The sequence below is a fragment of the Caretta caretta genome, chromosome 3 (genome assembly GCF_965140235.1).
Source record: "Caretta caretta isolate rCarCar2 chromosome 3, rCarCar1.hap1, whole genome shotgun sequence".
NCBI classification, from domain to species: domain Eukaryota; kingdom Metazoa; phylum Chordata; order Testudines; family Cheloniidae; genus Caretta; species Caretta caretta.
The window spans coordinates 59,045,935-59,058,630 of record NC_134208.1 but is presented as its reverse complement, the minus strand read 5'-3'; the positions used below and the strand labels follow the sequence as shown (position 1 = coordinate 59,058,630).

At 46.7% G+C, this 12,696-nt stretch overlaps 1 protein-coding gene across 2 annotated transcripts in view; it reads right to left on the bottom strand.

The window, feature by feature from the left end:
- Positions 1-11,142, bottom strand: part of CD109 (CD109 molecule) — a 132,557-nt gene extending 121,415 nt beyond the window's left edge. The window contains exons 1-2 of one of the 2 annotated variants that reach the window (XM_048845914.2): positions 10,835-11,142; positions 844-1,004 (exon numbers count right to left, since the gene is read on the bottom strand). In XM_048845914.2, the coding sequence (XP_048701871.2) occupies positions 844-1,004; positions 10,835-10,935 (262 nt within the window). In that variant the 5' untranslated portion in view covers positions 10,936-11,142. Of the gene's footprint in view, positions 1-843; positions 1,005-10,834 lie in introns of those variants that run through there. The other variant, XM_048845915.2, reaches the window with a different exon arrangement.
- Between the last annotated feature and the right edge of the window lie 1,554 nt (positions 11,143-12,696).

Genomic DNA, 12,696 nt, shown 5'->3' with positions numbered 1-12,696 from the left:
CATTATGTGATCAGGGCAGCCTCCTCCCCACACTGGCCCCACACTTTTTCTCAGTCTGCCTAATATATATAAAGCAATGGGGCTTGGTTGCTTTATGAGAGGCTTTGACACTTCATATGCTCCTGCCTGGTCTCTGAATCCTTCCAATAAATATAGGAAAGAGAGTGGGTTTCTGTACTGGACTCATGAGGTCCTAGTGTCCAGAGTCCTTTAAAGATCCACACAGGTACCATATAAAATGACACTCCCCTACTACACATATTATTTTCAAAGTGCTTATAATGAGTTAATGGGTGCACACACACACACAAATCATTAACTATTCAGCAAACGGTTCCATCTTTAACTATATTTAGATGGAAATAGGATTTTTCTTCTTTGATTGACCATACTTGGTAAAACAAGTCCAATAAAATTCATGTTTTAATGTATTTTTAACAGCCCTGATATTTCGGGGAGGAGGGGAAGAATAATCTTCATGTAAATCTCTCTAGGCCAGTGATTCTCAACTGGGGGTATGTGTATCTCTGTGGTTATGCAGAGGTCTTCCAGGGGGTACACCAACTCATCGAGATATTTCCCTAGTGTTACAACAGGCTACATAAAAAGCACTAGCAAAGTTAGTACAAACTAAAATTTCATACAGACAAAATGAGAAAGTAAGCAATTTTTCAGTAATATTTCAGTAATACACTTTTGTATTTTTATGTCTGATTTTGTAAGCAAGTAGTTTTTAAGTGAGGTGAAACTTGGGGCATGCAAGAAAAAATCATCTTCCTGAAAGGGGTACAGTAGTCTGGAAAGGTTGAGACCCACTGCTCTAGGCTGTTCCTGCCAACTCACCTTTTTCAAAGGTAACTTCTCCATGTAGCACGGTATCATTCCCTCTGAGTACTTCACCTCTCACTGTGACTTGTGGAAGGCTGTCTGTCAACAGAGCTACCCCGATTGTCACATTTGCACCAGGCCTAATGTTCCGGGGACCTGTCACCAGAAATGTGGGTCTGGAAAACATAAAAGGGGAAGAGGAGTAATCAAATCCACTCATCACAGTCTGGTATTTAATAATCTTGTTTTACAAAAGGCAATAACTATGTTGGTGACAAATTCTATATTTCTGCTGTTACACACACACACCCTATTGTTCTTATATACCAATGCTAGAAGTCTAAATAATCAGATGGGTGAACTAGAGTGCCTTGTATTAAATGAGGATATTGATATAACAGGCATCACAGAAACTCGGTGGAATGAGGATAGACAACGAGGCACAGTAATACCAGGATACAAAATATATTGGAAGGACAGAACAGGTCGTGCTGGTGGGGGAGTGGCACTATATGTGGAAAAAAAACATAGAATCAAATGAACTAAAAATCTTAAATGAACCAAACTGTACCATTGAATCTCTATAGTAATAGTAATTCCATGCTGGAATAATAAGATAGTAATTCCATGCTGGAATAATAAGAGTATAGCAGTAGGAATGTATTACCAACCACCTGATCAGGATGGTGATAGTGACTGTGAAATGCTCAGTGAGATTAGAGAGGCTATTAAAATAAAAAACTCAATAATAATGAGGGATTTCAACTATCCCCATATTGACTGGGTACAAATCACCTCAGGACAGGATGCAGAGATAAAGTTTCTTGACAACTTAAATGACTGCTTCTTGGAGCAGCTAGTCCTGGAACCCCCAAGAGGAGAGGAAATTCTTGATTTAGTCCTAAGTGGAGCACTGAATCAGGTCCAAGAGGTGAATATAGCTGGACCCCTTGGTAATAGTGACCATAATATAATTAAATTTAAATTCCCTGTGGCGGGGAAAACACCACAGCAGCCCAACACTGTAGCAGTTAATTTCAGAAAGGAGAACTACACAAAAATGAGGAGGTTTGTTAAACAGAAATTAAAAGGTACAACACCAAAAGTAAAATCCCTCCAAGCTGCGTGGAAACTTTTTAAATAGATTTTATTTAAATACATTTAATAGAGGCTCAACTTAAATGTATACCCCAAACTGAAAAACATAGTAAGAGAACCAAAAAAGAGCCACCATGGTGAAACAACAAAGTAAAAGAAGCAATGAGAGGCAAAAAGATATCCTTTAAAAAGTGGAAGTTAAATCCTAATGCGGAAAATAGAAAGGAGCATAAACTCTGGAAAATGAAGTGTAAAAATATAATTAGGAAGGCCAAAAAAGAATTTGAAGAACAGCTAGCCAAAGACTCGAAAAGTAATAGCAAAAAAAATTTTAAATATATCAGAAGCAGGAAGCCTGCTAAACAACCAGTGGGGCTACTGGACAATCGAGATACTAAACCCTGGTCTACACTAGGACTTTAGGTCGAATTTAGCAGCGTTAAATCGATGTAAACCTGCACCCGTCCACACGATGAAGCCCTTTATTTCGACTTAAAGGGCTCTTAAAAATCGATTTCCTTACTCCACCCCTGACAAGTGGATTAGCGCTTAAATCGGCCTTGCCGACTCGAATTTGGGGTACTGTGGACACAATTCGATGGTATTGGCCTCCGGGAGCTATCCCAGAGTGCTCCATTGTGACCGCTCTGGACAGCACTCTCAACTCAGATGCACTGGCCAGGTAGACAGGAAAAGAACCGCGAACTTTTGAATCTCATTTCCTGTTTGGCCAGCGTGGCAAGCTGCAGGTGACCATGCAGAGCTCATAAGCAGAGGTGACCATGATGGAGTCCCGGAATCGCAAAAGAGCTCCAGCATGGACTGAACGGGAGGTACGGGATCTGATCGCTGTATGGGGAGAGGAATCCATGCTATCAGAACTCCGTTCCAGTTTTCGAAATGCCAAAACATTTGTCAAAATCTCCCAGGGCATGAAGGACAGAGGCCATAATAGGGACCTGAAGCAGTGCCGCGTGAAACTGAAGGAGCTGAGGCAAGCCTACCAGAAAACCAGAGAGGCAAACGGCCCCTCCGGGTCAGAGCCCCAAACATGCCGCTTCTATGATGAGCTGCACGTCATTTTAGGGAGTTCAGCCACCACTACCCTAGTCGTGTTGTTTGACTCCTTCAATGGAGATGGAGGCAACACGGAAGCAGGTTTTGGGGACAAAGAAGATGATGATGATGAGGTTGTAGATAGCTCACAGCAAGCAAGCGGAGAAACCGGTTTTCCTGACAGCCAGGAACTGTTTCTCACCCTGGACCTGGAGCCAGTACCCCCCGAACCCACCCAAGGCTGCCTCCTGGACCCAGCAGGCGGAGAAGGGACCTCCGGTGAGCATACCTTTTAAAATACTATACATGGTTTAAAAGCAAGCATGTGAAAGGATTACTTTGGCATTCGCGGCTCTCCTGGATGTACTCCCAAAGCCTTTGCAAAAGGTTTCTGGGGAGGGCAGCCTTATTGCATCCTCCATGGTAGGACATTTTACCACTCCAGGCCAGTAACACGTACTTGGGAATCATTGTAGAACAAAGCATTGCAGTGTATGTTTGCTGGCGTTCAAACAACATCCGTTCTTTATCTCTCTGTGTTATCCTCAGGAGAGTGAGATATCATTCATGGTCACCTGGTTGAAATAGGGTGCTTTTCTTCAGGGGACACTCAGAGGAGCCCGTTCGTGCTGGGCTGTTTACCTGTGGCTGAACATAAATGTTCCCTGCTGTTAGCCACGGGGAGGAGGGAGGGTTGAGGGGGTAGCCACGCGGTGGGGGGAGGCAAAATGCGACCTTGGAACGAAAGCACATGTGCTAGTATGTAATGTTAACAGCAAGGTTTATCCTGAAAGAGTGTAGCCACTGTTTTATAAAATGTGTCTTTTTAAATACCGCTGTCCCTTTTTTTTTTCTCCACCAGCTGCATGTGTTTCAATGATCACAGGATCTTCTCCTTCCCAGAGGCTAGTGAAGATTAGAAAGAAAAAAAAACGCACTCGTGATGAAATGTTCTCTGAGCTCATGCTGTCCTCCCACACTGATAGAGCACAGACGAATGCGTGGAGGCAAATAATGTCAGAGTGCAGGAAAGCACAAAATGACCGGGAGGAGAGGTGAGGGGCTGAAGAGAGTAAGTGGCGGGCTGAAGAGAGGGCTGAAGCTCAAATGTGGTGGCAGCGTGATGAGAGGAGGCAGGATTCAATGCTGAGGCTGCTGGCGGACCAAACCAGTATGCTCCAGTGTATGGTTGAGCTGCAGCAAAGGCAGCTGGAGCACAGACTGCCACTACAGCCCCTGTGTAACCAACCGCCCTCCTCCCCAAGTTCCATAGCCTCCACACCCAGACGCCCAAGAACGCAGTGGGAGGACCACCGGCCAACCAGCCACTCCGCCACAGAGGATTGCCCAAAAAAAAAAGAAGGCTGGCATTCAATAAATTTTAAAGTTGTAAACTTTTAAAGTGCTGTGTGGCATTTTCCTTCCCTCCTCCACCACCCCTCCTGGGCTACCTTGGTAGTCATCCCCCTATTTGTGTGATGAATGAATAAAGAATGGATGAATGTGAAGCAACAATGACTTTATTGCTTCTGCAAGCAATGATTAAAGGGAAGAGGGGAGGGTGGTTAGCTTGCAGGGAAGTAGAGTGAACCAAGGGGCGGGGGGTTTCATCAAGGAGAAACAAACAGAACTTTCACACCGTAGCCTGGCCAGTCATGAAACTGGTTTTCAAAGCTTCTCTGATGTGTACCGCGCCCTCCTGTGCTCTTCTAACCCCCCTGGTGTCTGGCTGCGCGTAACCAGCAGCCAGACGATTTGCCTCAACCTCCCACCCTGCCATAAACGTCTCCCCCTTACTCTCACAGATATTGTGGAGCACACAGCAAGCAGTAATAAGTAATAAGAGTGGGGTGGGAGGAGGTATTGTTTCATGGTCTCTGTGTATATAATGTCTTCTGCCGTTTCCACAATATGCATCCGATGAAATGAGCTGTAGCTCACGAAGGCTCATGCTCAAATAAATTGGTTAGTCTCTAACGTGCCACAATTACTCCTTTTCTTTTTGCGAATACAGACTAACACGGCTGTTACTCTGAAACCAGTAATAACAGTGGGAATATTGGTTTCGCTGAGGTCTGAGCGAGTCAGTAAACTGCGCCAGCGCGCCTTTAAACGTCCAAATGCACATTCTACCACCATTCTGCACTTGCTCAGCCTGTAGTTGAACAGCTCCTGACTACTGTCCAGGCTGCCTGTGTATGGCTTCATGAGCCATGGCATTAAGGGGTAGGCTGGGTCCCCAAGGATAACTATAGGCATTTCAACGTCCCCAACAGTTATTTTCTGGTCTGGGAATAAAGTCCCTTCCTGCAGCTTTTGAAACAGAACAGAGTTCCTGAAGATGCGAGCGTCATGTACCTTTCCCGGCCATCCCACGTTGATGTTGGTGAAACGTCCCTTGTGATCCACCAGAGCTTGCAGCACTACTGAAAAGTACCCCTTGTGGTTTATGTACTCACCGGCTTGGTGCTCCGGTGCCAAGATAGGGATATGGTTTCCGTCTATGGCCCCACCACAGTTAGGGAATCCCATTGCAGCAAAGCCATCCACTATGACCTGCACATTTCCCAGGGTCACTACCTTGATATCAGCAGATCTTTGATTGCGTGGGCTACTTGAATCACAGCAGCCCCAACAGTAGATTTGCCCACTCCAAATTGATTCCCAACTGACCGGTAGCTGTCTGGCGTTGCAATCTTCCACAGGGCTATCGCCACTCGCTTCTCAACTGTGAGGGCTGCTCTCATCTTGGTATTCATGCGCTTCAGGGCAGGGGAAAGCAAGTCACAAAGTTCCATGAAAGTGCCCTTACGCATGCGAAAGTTTCGCAGCCACTGAGAATCGTCCCAGACCTGCAACACTATGCGGTCCCACCAGTGTGTGCTTGTTTCCCGAGCCCAGAATCGGTGTTCCACAGCATGAACCTGCCCCATTAGCACCATGATGCATGCATTGGCAGGGCCCATGCTTTCAGAGAAATCTGTGTCCATGTCCTCATCACTCACGTTACCGCGCTGACGTCGCCTCCTCGCCCGGTATCGCTCTGCCAGGTTCTGGTGCTGCATATACTGCTGGATAATGCGTGTGGTGTTTAATGTGCTCCTAATTGCCAAAGTGAGCTGAGCAGCCTCCATGCTTGCCTTGGTATGGCGTCCGCACAGAAAAAAGGCGCGGAACGAATGTCTGCCGTTGCTCTGACGGAGGGAGGGGCGACTGACGACATGGCTTACAGGGTTGGCTTCAGGGAGCTAAAATCAACAAAGGGGGTGGCTTTACATCAAGGAGTATTTCAGGCGGGGCTTCACGGAGGGTTCCAATAAGAAATGGTGCACCTAAGTTATTGTTCTTATTGGAACAAGGAGGTTAGTCTGGCCTCTGATTGATACGTGGCTAGATTTACCTCACTGCACCTTCTCTGTGAGTGACTGCAGTGTGACCTAGAGGAATGAGTCCCCTAGACAGGGGTGTGGGGGAAGCAAATGAGTACAAAACAAATCTGGTCTATTTCTTGTTTTGATCCACTCCATCTATCTTTTACATCTTTGGCTGGCAGCAGACGGTGCAGAAGGACTGCATGCCATCCACATCTCATGGCTGCCTGGCAGAAGATGATGCAATAGGACTGCTAGCAATCCGTATTGCCTGCCTGCCTGCCTGCTCACCATAACACGGTTCAATAGGACTGACTGCAGGACTAAAGAGAATGACCTGGTCAAGTCACTCCAAACTTAATCCCTGCGCCCATGTCTGTCCAGGCGCTCCCGGCCGACGTGGCCAGGAGCACCTCGGACATGACGATGATGGCTACCAGTCATATTGCACCGTCTGCTGCCAGAAGGCAATGGGTTGCTGCTACTGTGTAGCAATGCAGTACCATGTCTGCCAGCATCCAGGAGACATACGGTGACGGTTACCTGAGCGGGCTCCATGCTTGCTGTGGTATGGCGTCTGCACAGGTAACTCAGGAAAAAAGGCGCGAAACGATTGTCGCCCTTGCTTTCACGGAGGGAGGAAGGGAACGGGGGCCTGACGATATGTACCCAGAACCACCCGCGACAATGTTTTAGCCCCATCAGGCATTGGGATCTCAACCCAGAATTCCAATGGGCAGCGGAGACTGCGGGAACTGTGGGATAGCTACCCACAATGCAACACTCCGGAAGTCGACGCTAGCCTTGCTACTGTGGAAGCACTCCGCCAAGTTAATGCACTTAGAGCATTTTCTGTGGGGACACACACACTCGAATATATAAAACCGATTTCTAAAAAAACGACTTCTATGAATTCGACCTGATTTCGTAGTGTAGACATACCCTAATGGAGCAATCAAGGACAATACGGCCATTGCAGAGAAACTAAATTAATTCTTTGCATCGGTCTTCACGGTTGAGGATGTGAAGGAGACTCCCAAACCTGAGCCATTCTTTTTAGGTGACAAATCTGAGGAACTGTCCCAGATTGAGGTGTCATTAGAGGAGGTTTGGGAACAAATTGATAAACTAAACAGTAATAAGTCACCGGGACCAGATGGTATTCACCCAAGAATTCTGAAGGAACTCAAATGTGAAATTGCAGGACTACTAACTGTCGTCTGTAACCTATCATTTAAATCAGCTTCTGTACCAAATGACTGGAGGATAACTAATGTGACGCCAATTTTTAAAAAGGGCTCCAGAGGTGACCCCAGCAACTCCAGGGTGTTAAACCTGACTTCAATACCGGGCAAACCGGTTGAAACTATAGTAAAGAACAAAACTGTCAGACACATAGATGAACATAATTTGTTGGGGAATAGTCAACATAGTTTTTGTAAAGGGAAATCATGCCTCACCAATTTACTAGAATTCTTTGGGAAGTGGGGGTGGTCAAGAAGCACGTGGACAAGGGGAATCCAGTGGATATAGTGAATTTAGATTTTCAGAAAGCCTTTGACAAGGTCCCTCACCAAAGGCTCTTGAGCAAAGTAAGCAGTCCTGGAATAAGAGGGAAGGTTCTCTCATGGATTGATAATTGGTTAAAAAATAGGAAACAAAGGGTAGGAATAAATGGTCACTTTTCAGAATGGAAAGAGGTAACTAGTGGTGTCCCCAGGGTCTGTACTGGGCCCAGTCCTATCTAACATATTCATAAATGATCTGGAAAAGGGAGTAAATAGTGAGGTGGCAAAATCTGCAGATGATACAAAATTATTCAAGATAGTTAAGTCCCCGGCAGACTGCAAAGACCTACAAAAGGATCTCTCAAAACTGAGTGACTGAGCAACAAAATAGCAGATGAAATTCAATGTTGATAAATGTAAAGTAATGCACATTGGAAAACATAATCCCAACTACACATATAAAATGATGGGGTCTAAATTAGCTGTTACCACTCAAGAAAGAGATCTTGGAGTCATTGTGGATAGTTCTCTGAAAACATCCAGTCAATGTGCAGCGGCAGTCAAAAAAGCAAACAGAATGTTGGAAATCATTAAGAAAGGGATAATAATAAGCTAGAAAATATCATATTGCCTCTATATAAATCCATGGTACACCCACATCTTGAATACTGCATGCAGATGTGGTCGCCCCATCTCAAAAAAGATGCATTGGAATTGGAAAAGGTTTAGAAAAGGGCAACAAAAATTATTAGGGGTATGGAACGGCTGCCGTATGAGGAACGATTAATAAAACTGGGACTTTTCAGCTTGGAAAAGAGATGACTAAAGGGGAATATGATAGATGTCTATAAAATCACGACTGGTGTGGAGAAAGTAAATAAGGAACTGCTATTTACTCCTTCTCATAACACACGAACTAGGAGTCACCAAATGAAATTAATAGGCAGCAGGTTTAAAACAAACAAAGGAAGTATTTTTTCACACAACGCACAGTCAACCTGTGGAACTCCTTGCCAGAGGATGTTGTGAAGGCCAAGACTATAATAGGGTTCAAAAAAGATCTAGATAAATTAATGGAGGCTATTAGCCAGGATAGGGAAGGGATGGTGTCCCTAGCCTCTTTTGCCAGAAGCTGGGATTGAGCGACCGGGGATGGATCACTTGATGATTACATGTTCTGTTCATTTCCTCTGGGGCACTTGGCATTGATACTGGGCTAGACAGACCTTTGGTCTGACCCATTATGGCTATTCTTATGTTCACCCTACTGCATGTTGAGTCAGAGGCTTATACAAACAATGTAGGCCAAAAGCCTAATGGGTAGAAATTGCCTCAAGTAAATTGTACTCCATTTTGCTAGCCTTGAATTAGTAAGAAGAAATAGTTCTGAGTTTATTCTTTGCTGGGTGTGTGTGTGTGTGTGTTACTAATTAACTGAAAAAAGACAACTGGGCTGGATGGTCAAGAGGGGAGTGGAGGAGTCAAGAGGCAACAACTTTATTAGATGGCAGATTGATGACCCTAAAGCAAAGGCATACACCCCAAGGACAAGATAAGGAGTTGAGCCAGAGGGACGAGATAAGAAACAGCTGCAGATACTCCTGGTAACAACTCAAAATAATGCTGATTAAGAACAACCTTGAATACCTCATGATTGACAGCTCTGGTGTGACACAGCAAGGTCCATAGGTTTGTATGGGAACTTATTATGATAAAAGAAGAGTGTGTTGCCATGGGACTTTGGGTTTGTTCTGCATCAACACTGGAGCTTTGAATGCATTTAACAGAGACCCAGGTCCCCTCCCTTGTGTGCAGTTTCAGCCGGGCACTGGAACTGACTGAGCAACACTAAGGACTGGTAACTTTTAGATCCACCTGCAGAACCTTGCGGGGTGGGGGGGTGAATGGAAGCATATGCTGATATTAATGCTTAAATTGTACTCTCAGTAAACGCAGTGTATTGCCTTATCCCCTTTTAAAAGATTGTGTGTGCTGCTTATAAGCATAACAGCATTACTGTACAAGCCCAATCATTTCACCTCCCTCTAATAGAGGGAAAATACACTGAAGATACTTTATTGATAGGGTAGTGTCAGTGCCAATGTCCAGTTTAACTCATTCGTTCTTTGCTACCTACCAAAATGGGAATCAAGTCCGGAAGCAAACTTACAAATTAATTTCTGGTAACACAGAAGTTACTCTTTGCAGGCAAACCTCAATGCCAGTGCAGAGACCCACTAATGTGCGGGTCCACCCGCACAAAGGAACCTGCAGGATCAGGGCCTGTTGTGCCTCATCTTCCTCCACCGACTTCAGTGGGAGGAGGCTAAGGCCCCAAGCTTAAAAAAATGCAACTTAAATCCCAAAGAAGCACCTAAACGCTGTGGTTTGTCTGTGAAACTCCTAGAAAATAAACAAGAAAGAAAACGGGAAGCCGCACACCCATCTCAATGCTGCAGGCTCAGGTAATTTTGTGTCACAACAGATTTAGCATGGGAGAGGGCAAATCACAGTGAAACACAAGAGGAGATCCAAAAACGCATTCCCTATCTGGGAGGTTATTGAACATAAAGCACCCTTCCCTCGCACAGAAAAGCAGAGGGATTTCTCTGGTTCCTCCTACCCATGACTCACTGCCTACCGGGGGGAGAGGGGGGACGACACATTAATGTTACACGCAGTGCATGTGAAATGCACCGTACAGCAGTCGGAGTGGGCAAGCAGCTGGCTATAAAGTTTGCTCCATTTATTTGCAGGGCTGTGATCACCCTGGGAGGGAACGTCTCAGCGGGCCCCAGCTGAGGCCAAGGACTGGCCATCGCTTTCTGCGGCCCCGATCCTGCTCCACTGGAAACGGGAGGATCCGGCCGCCGCAGCACCGCGTTCAGGCCTGAGTGGGGCACCACACGCACGGCGCCTTGCCTCCAGCCAGCCCCCCTCTTCCCGCCCCCCGCGGCTCGCCCTCGTCCATACCCCGCCGCAGCGGCAGCCGACGCTGCCAGGAGACACGAGACGAGATGAAGGAAGGAGAGCGGAGCGGAGCCGCTCGGTGCAGCCCGGCCTGGGAACAGCATCCTGCTCCGGGAGTGTGCGAAGCGGCTCGCGGGATGCTGCTTGCCTCCTCCCCTGGCTCCCGTCCCGCCGGAGCTGGCCGCAGGGCGGGGCGTGCCCGCTCGGGGAGTGAAAGAAGCTCCTTATTGCCGCCCCACCCCTCCCTCTCGCTTCACGCGGGGCTCTTCCCAACCTTCCTCCCTGCTGCGAGGGCTGCGGGCTCCAAAATAGACCGGCCGCTCCCAGCGCCCTGACACGGCCTCTGGCCCTTCCCTGCCAGCAGGGGCGGCTGCAGAGCGCGGGGAAGGGATGTGGCGGCGTTTGAAGCCTGCCGGCCAAAGTGCGCTAGTCTCCATGAAGTGAGCTGTAGCTCAGGAAAGCTCATGCTCAAATAAATTGGTGAATCTCTAAGGTGCCACAAGTCCTCCTTTTCTTTTTGCGAATACAGACTAACACGGCTGCTACTCCGAAACACCACCAGGATGCCCCTGATAGCCAGCCCCACCTCTCCACCTGTCTAAGCCCTGCCAGCCGCCCCCAGTTAAAGACGAGTTCAAGCTTGAAAGAAACTGGGCTGAGTGGAAAACATGCAATCATTGTCCTAGACTGTGAGTCAGACTTTCAGAGAGACGGCAACCAAACAGGCATCTCGCAGGGGCCTCTCCTAAAGGCGTGTGTCAGATATAGATGAGATCTCTCTCTCTCTCCAGACAGGGCTATTCTAAGGGGCTGTGTTCTGATCTAGTTCCCACCTCTTGCCCTTTCTGAAACAAAAACAATATTGACGCTATTCTCGTACACTCCAGCGTGAATGTAAAAACCAAAAATAATCGTGATCGATGTGTTAAATAGACAACTGTGACTGGCAACTTCACTTGGCTTATTTGCGAAGCTGTGGATTGGGCTTGGCCCCAGTCAGGTTCAGCCCAGCGGCACTTGTCACGGGAGTCAAGTGGGATCCAAAGTAATTGGAAGTCATCTTTCCACACTCCCACCCCTGCTCCTGGATCTGGCCATGGGGACAGTGGGGCCCTTTGCACAAATTAGAGCCACTTTAGGGCTAGTTTAACTTGTGCTGATTCACAGAATCATAGGACTGGAAGCGGTGGTGCAAGTAGGGCAGTACCCTCCAGTACGCAGTACCGGGAGGACATTTTTAGTGGGTATGGGGTACCGGAAAGACTTGGGGCTAGCCCCCTCGCCCCCAAGAGGTGGGGCTAGGCTCTGCTCCTTAAAGGAGCAGAACACGGCTAGAGAGGGCATTTATTCTTTATATGACTTTAACAGCACAATACATACGCTAATAAACTTAAACAAAGGCTTTAAGTTTGTTAGCATATGTATTGTGCTGTTATTTGGTCAGGAGTTCTCAAGAGGGGAAGGGAGGGGGGACAGAAGATGTTTAAACAGTGTTTTTGATTCTGTTTCTCCCCATTGGTCTGAATTATCCGTGACATTCATACTGCATCACATCAAGTCCAAATCATTAGAGAAATGCCTCTGCTTGCACTGACCAGAGGATGATTGGATTCTGATGTCAGCCCAGTTCTGCAGCCTGACAGGTATCCGGTGTTGTCCCCAGTGTACATAGAATTCTTCTTTGTTGCCAAACTAGTCTAACATGCATTTTGTTAACTGGAACTGAAGCAACAAAACAAAGAAAACAAATGCCTCATTTTCCAGCTTTGAGGGTGAGAGAACTAAAGTGAAAATTATAATGCCGGACACTGATGACCTTAAACCAGCTGCCTCAGGAATCTGCCAAGAACTTTGCTGAAAATAGG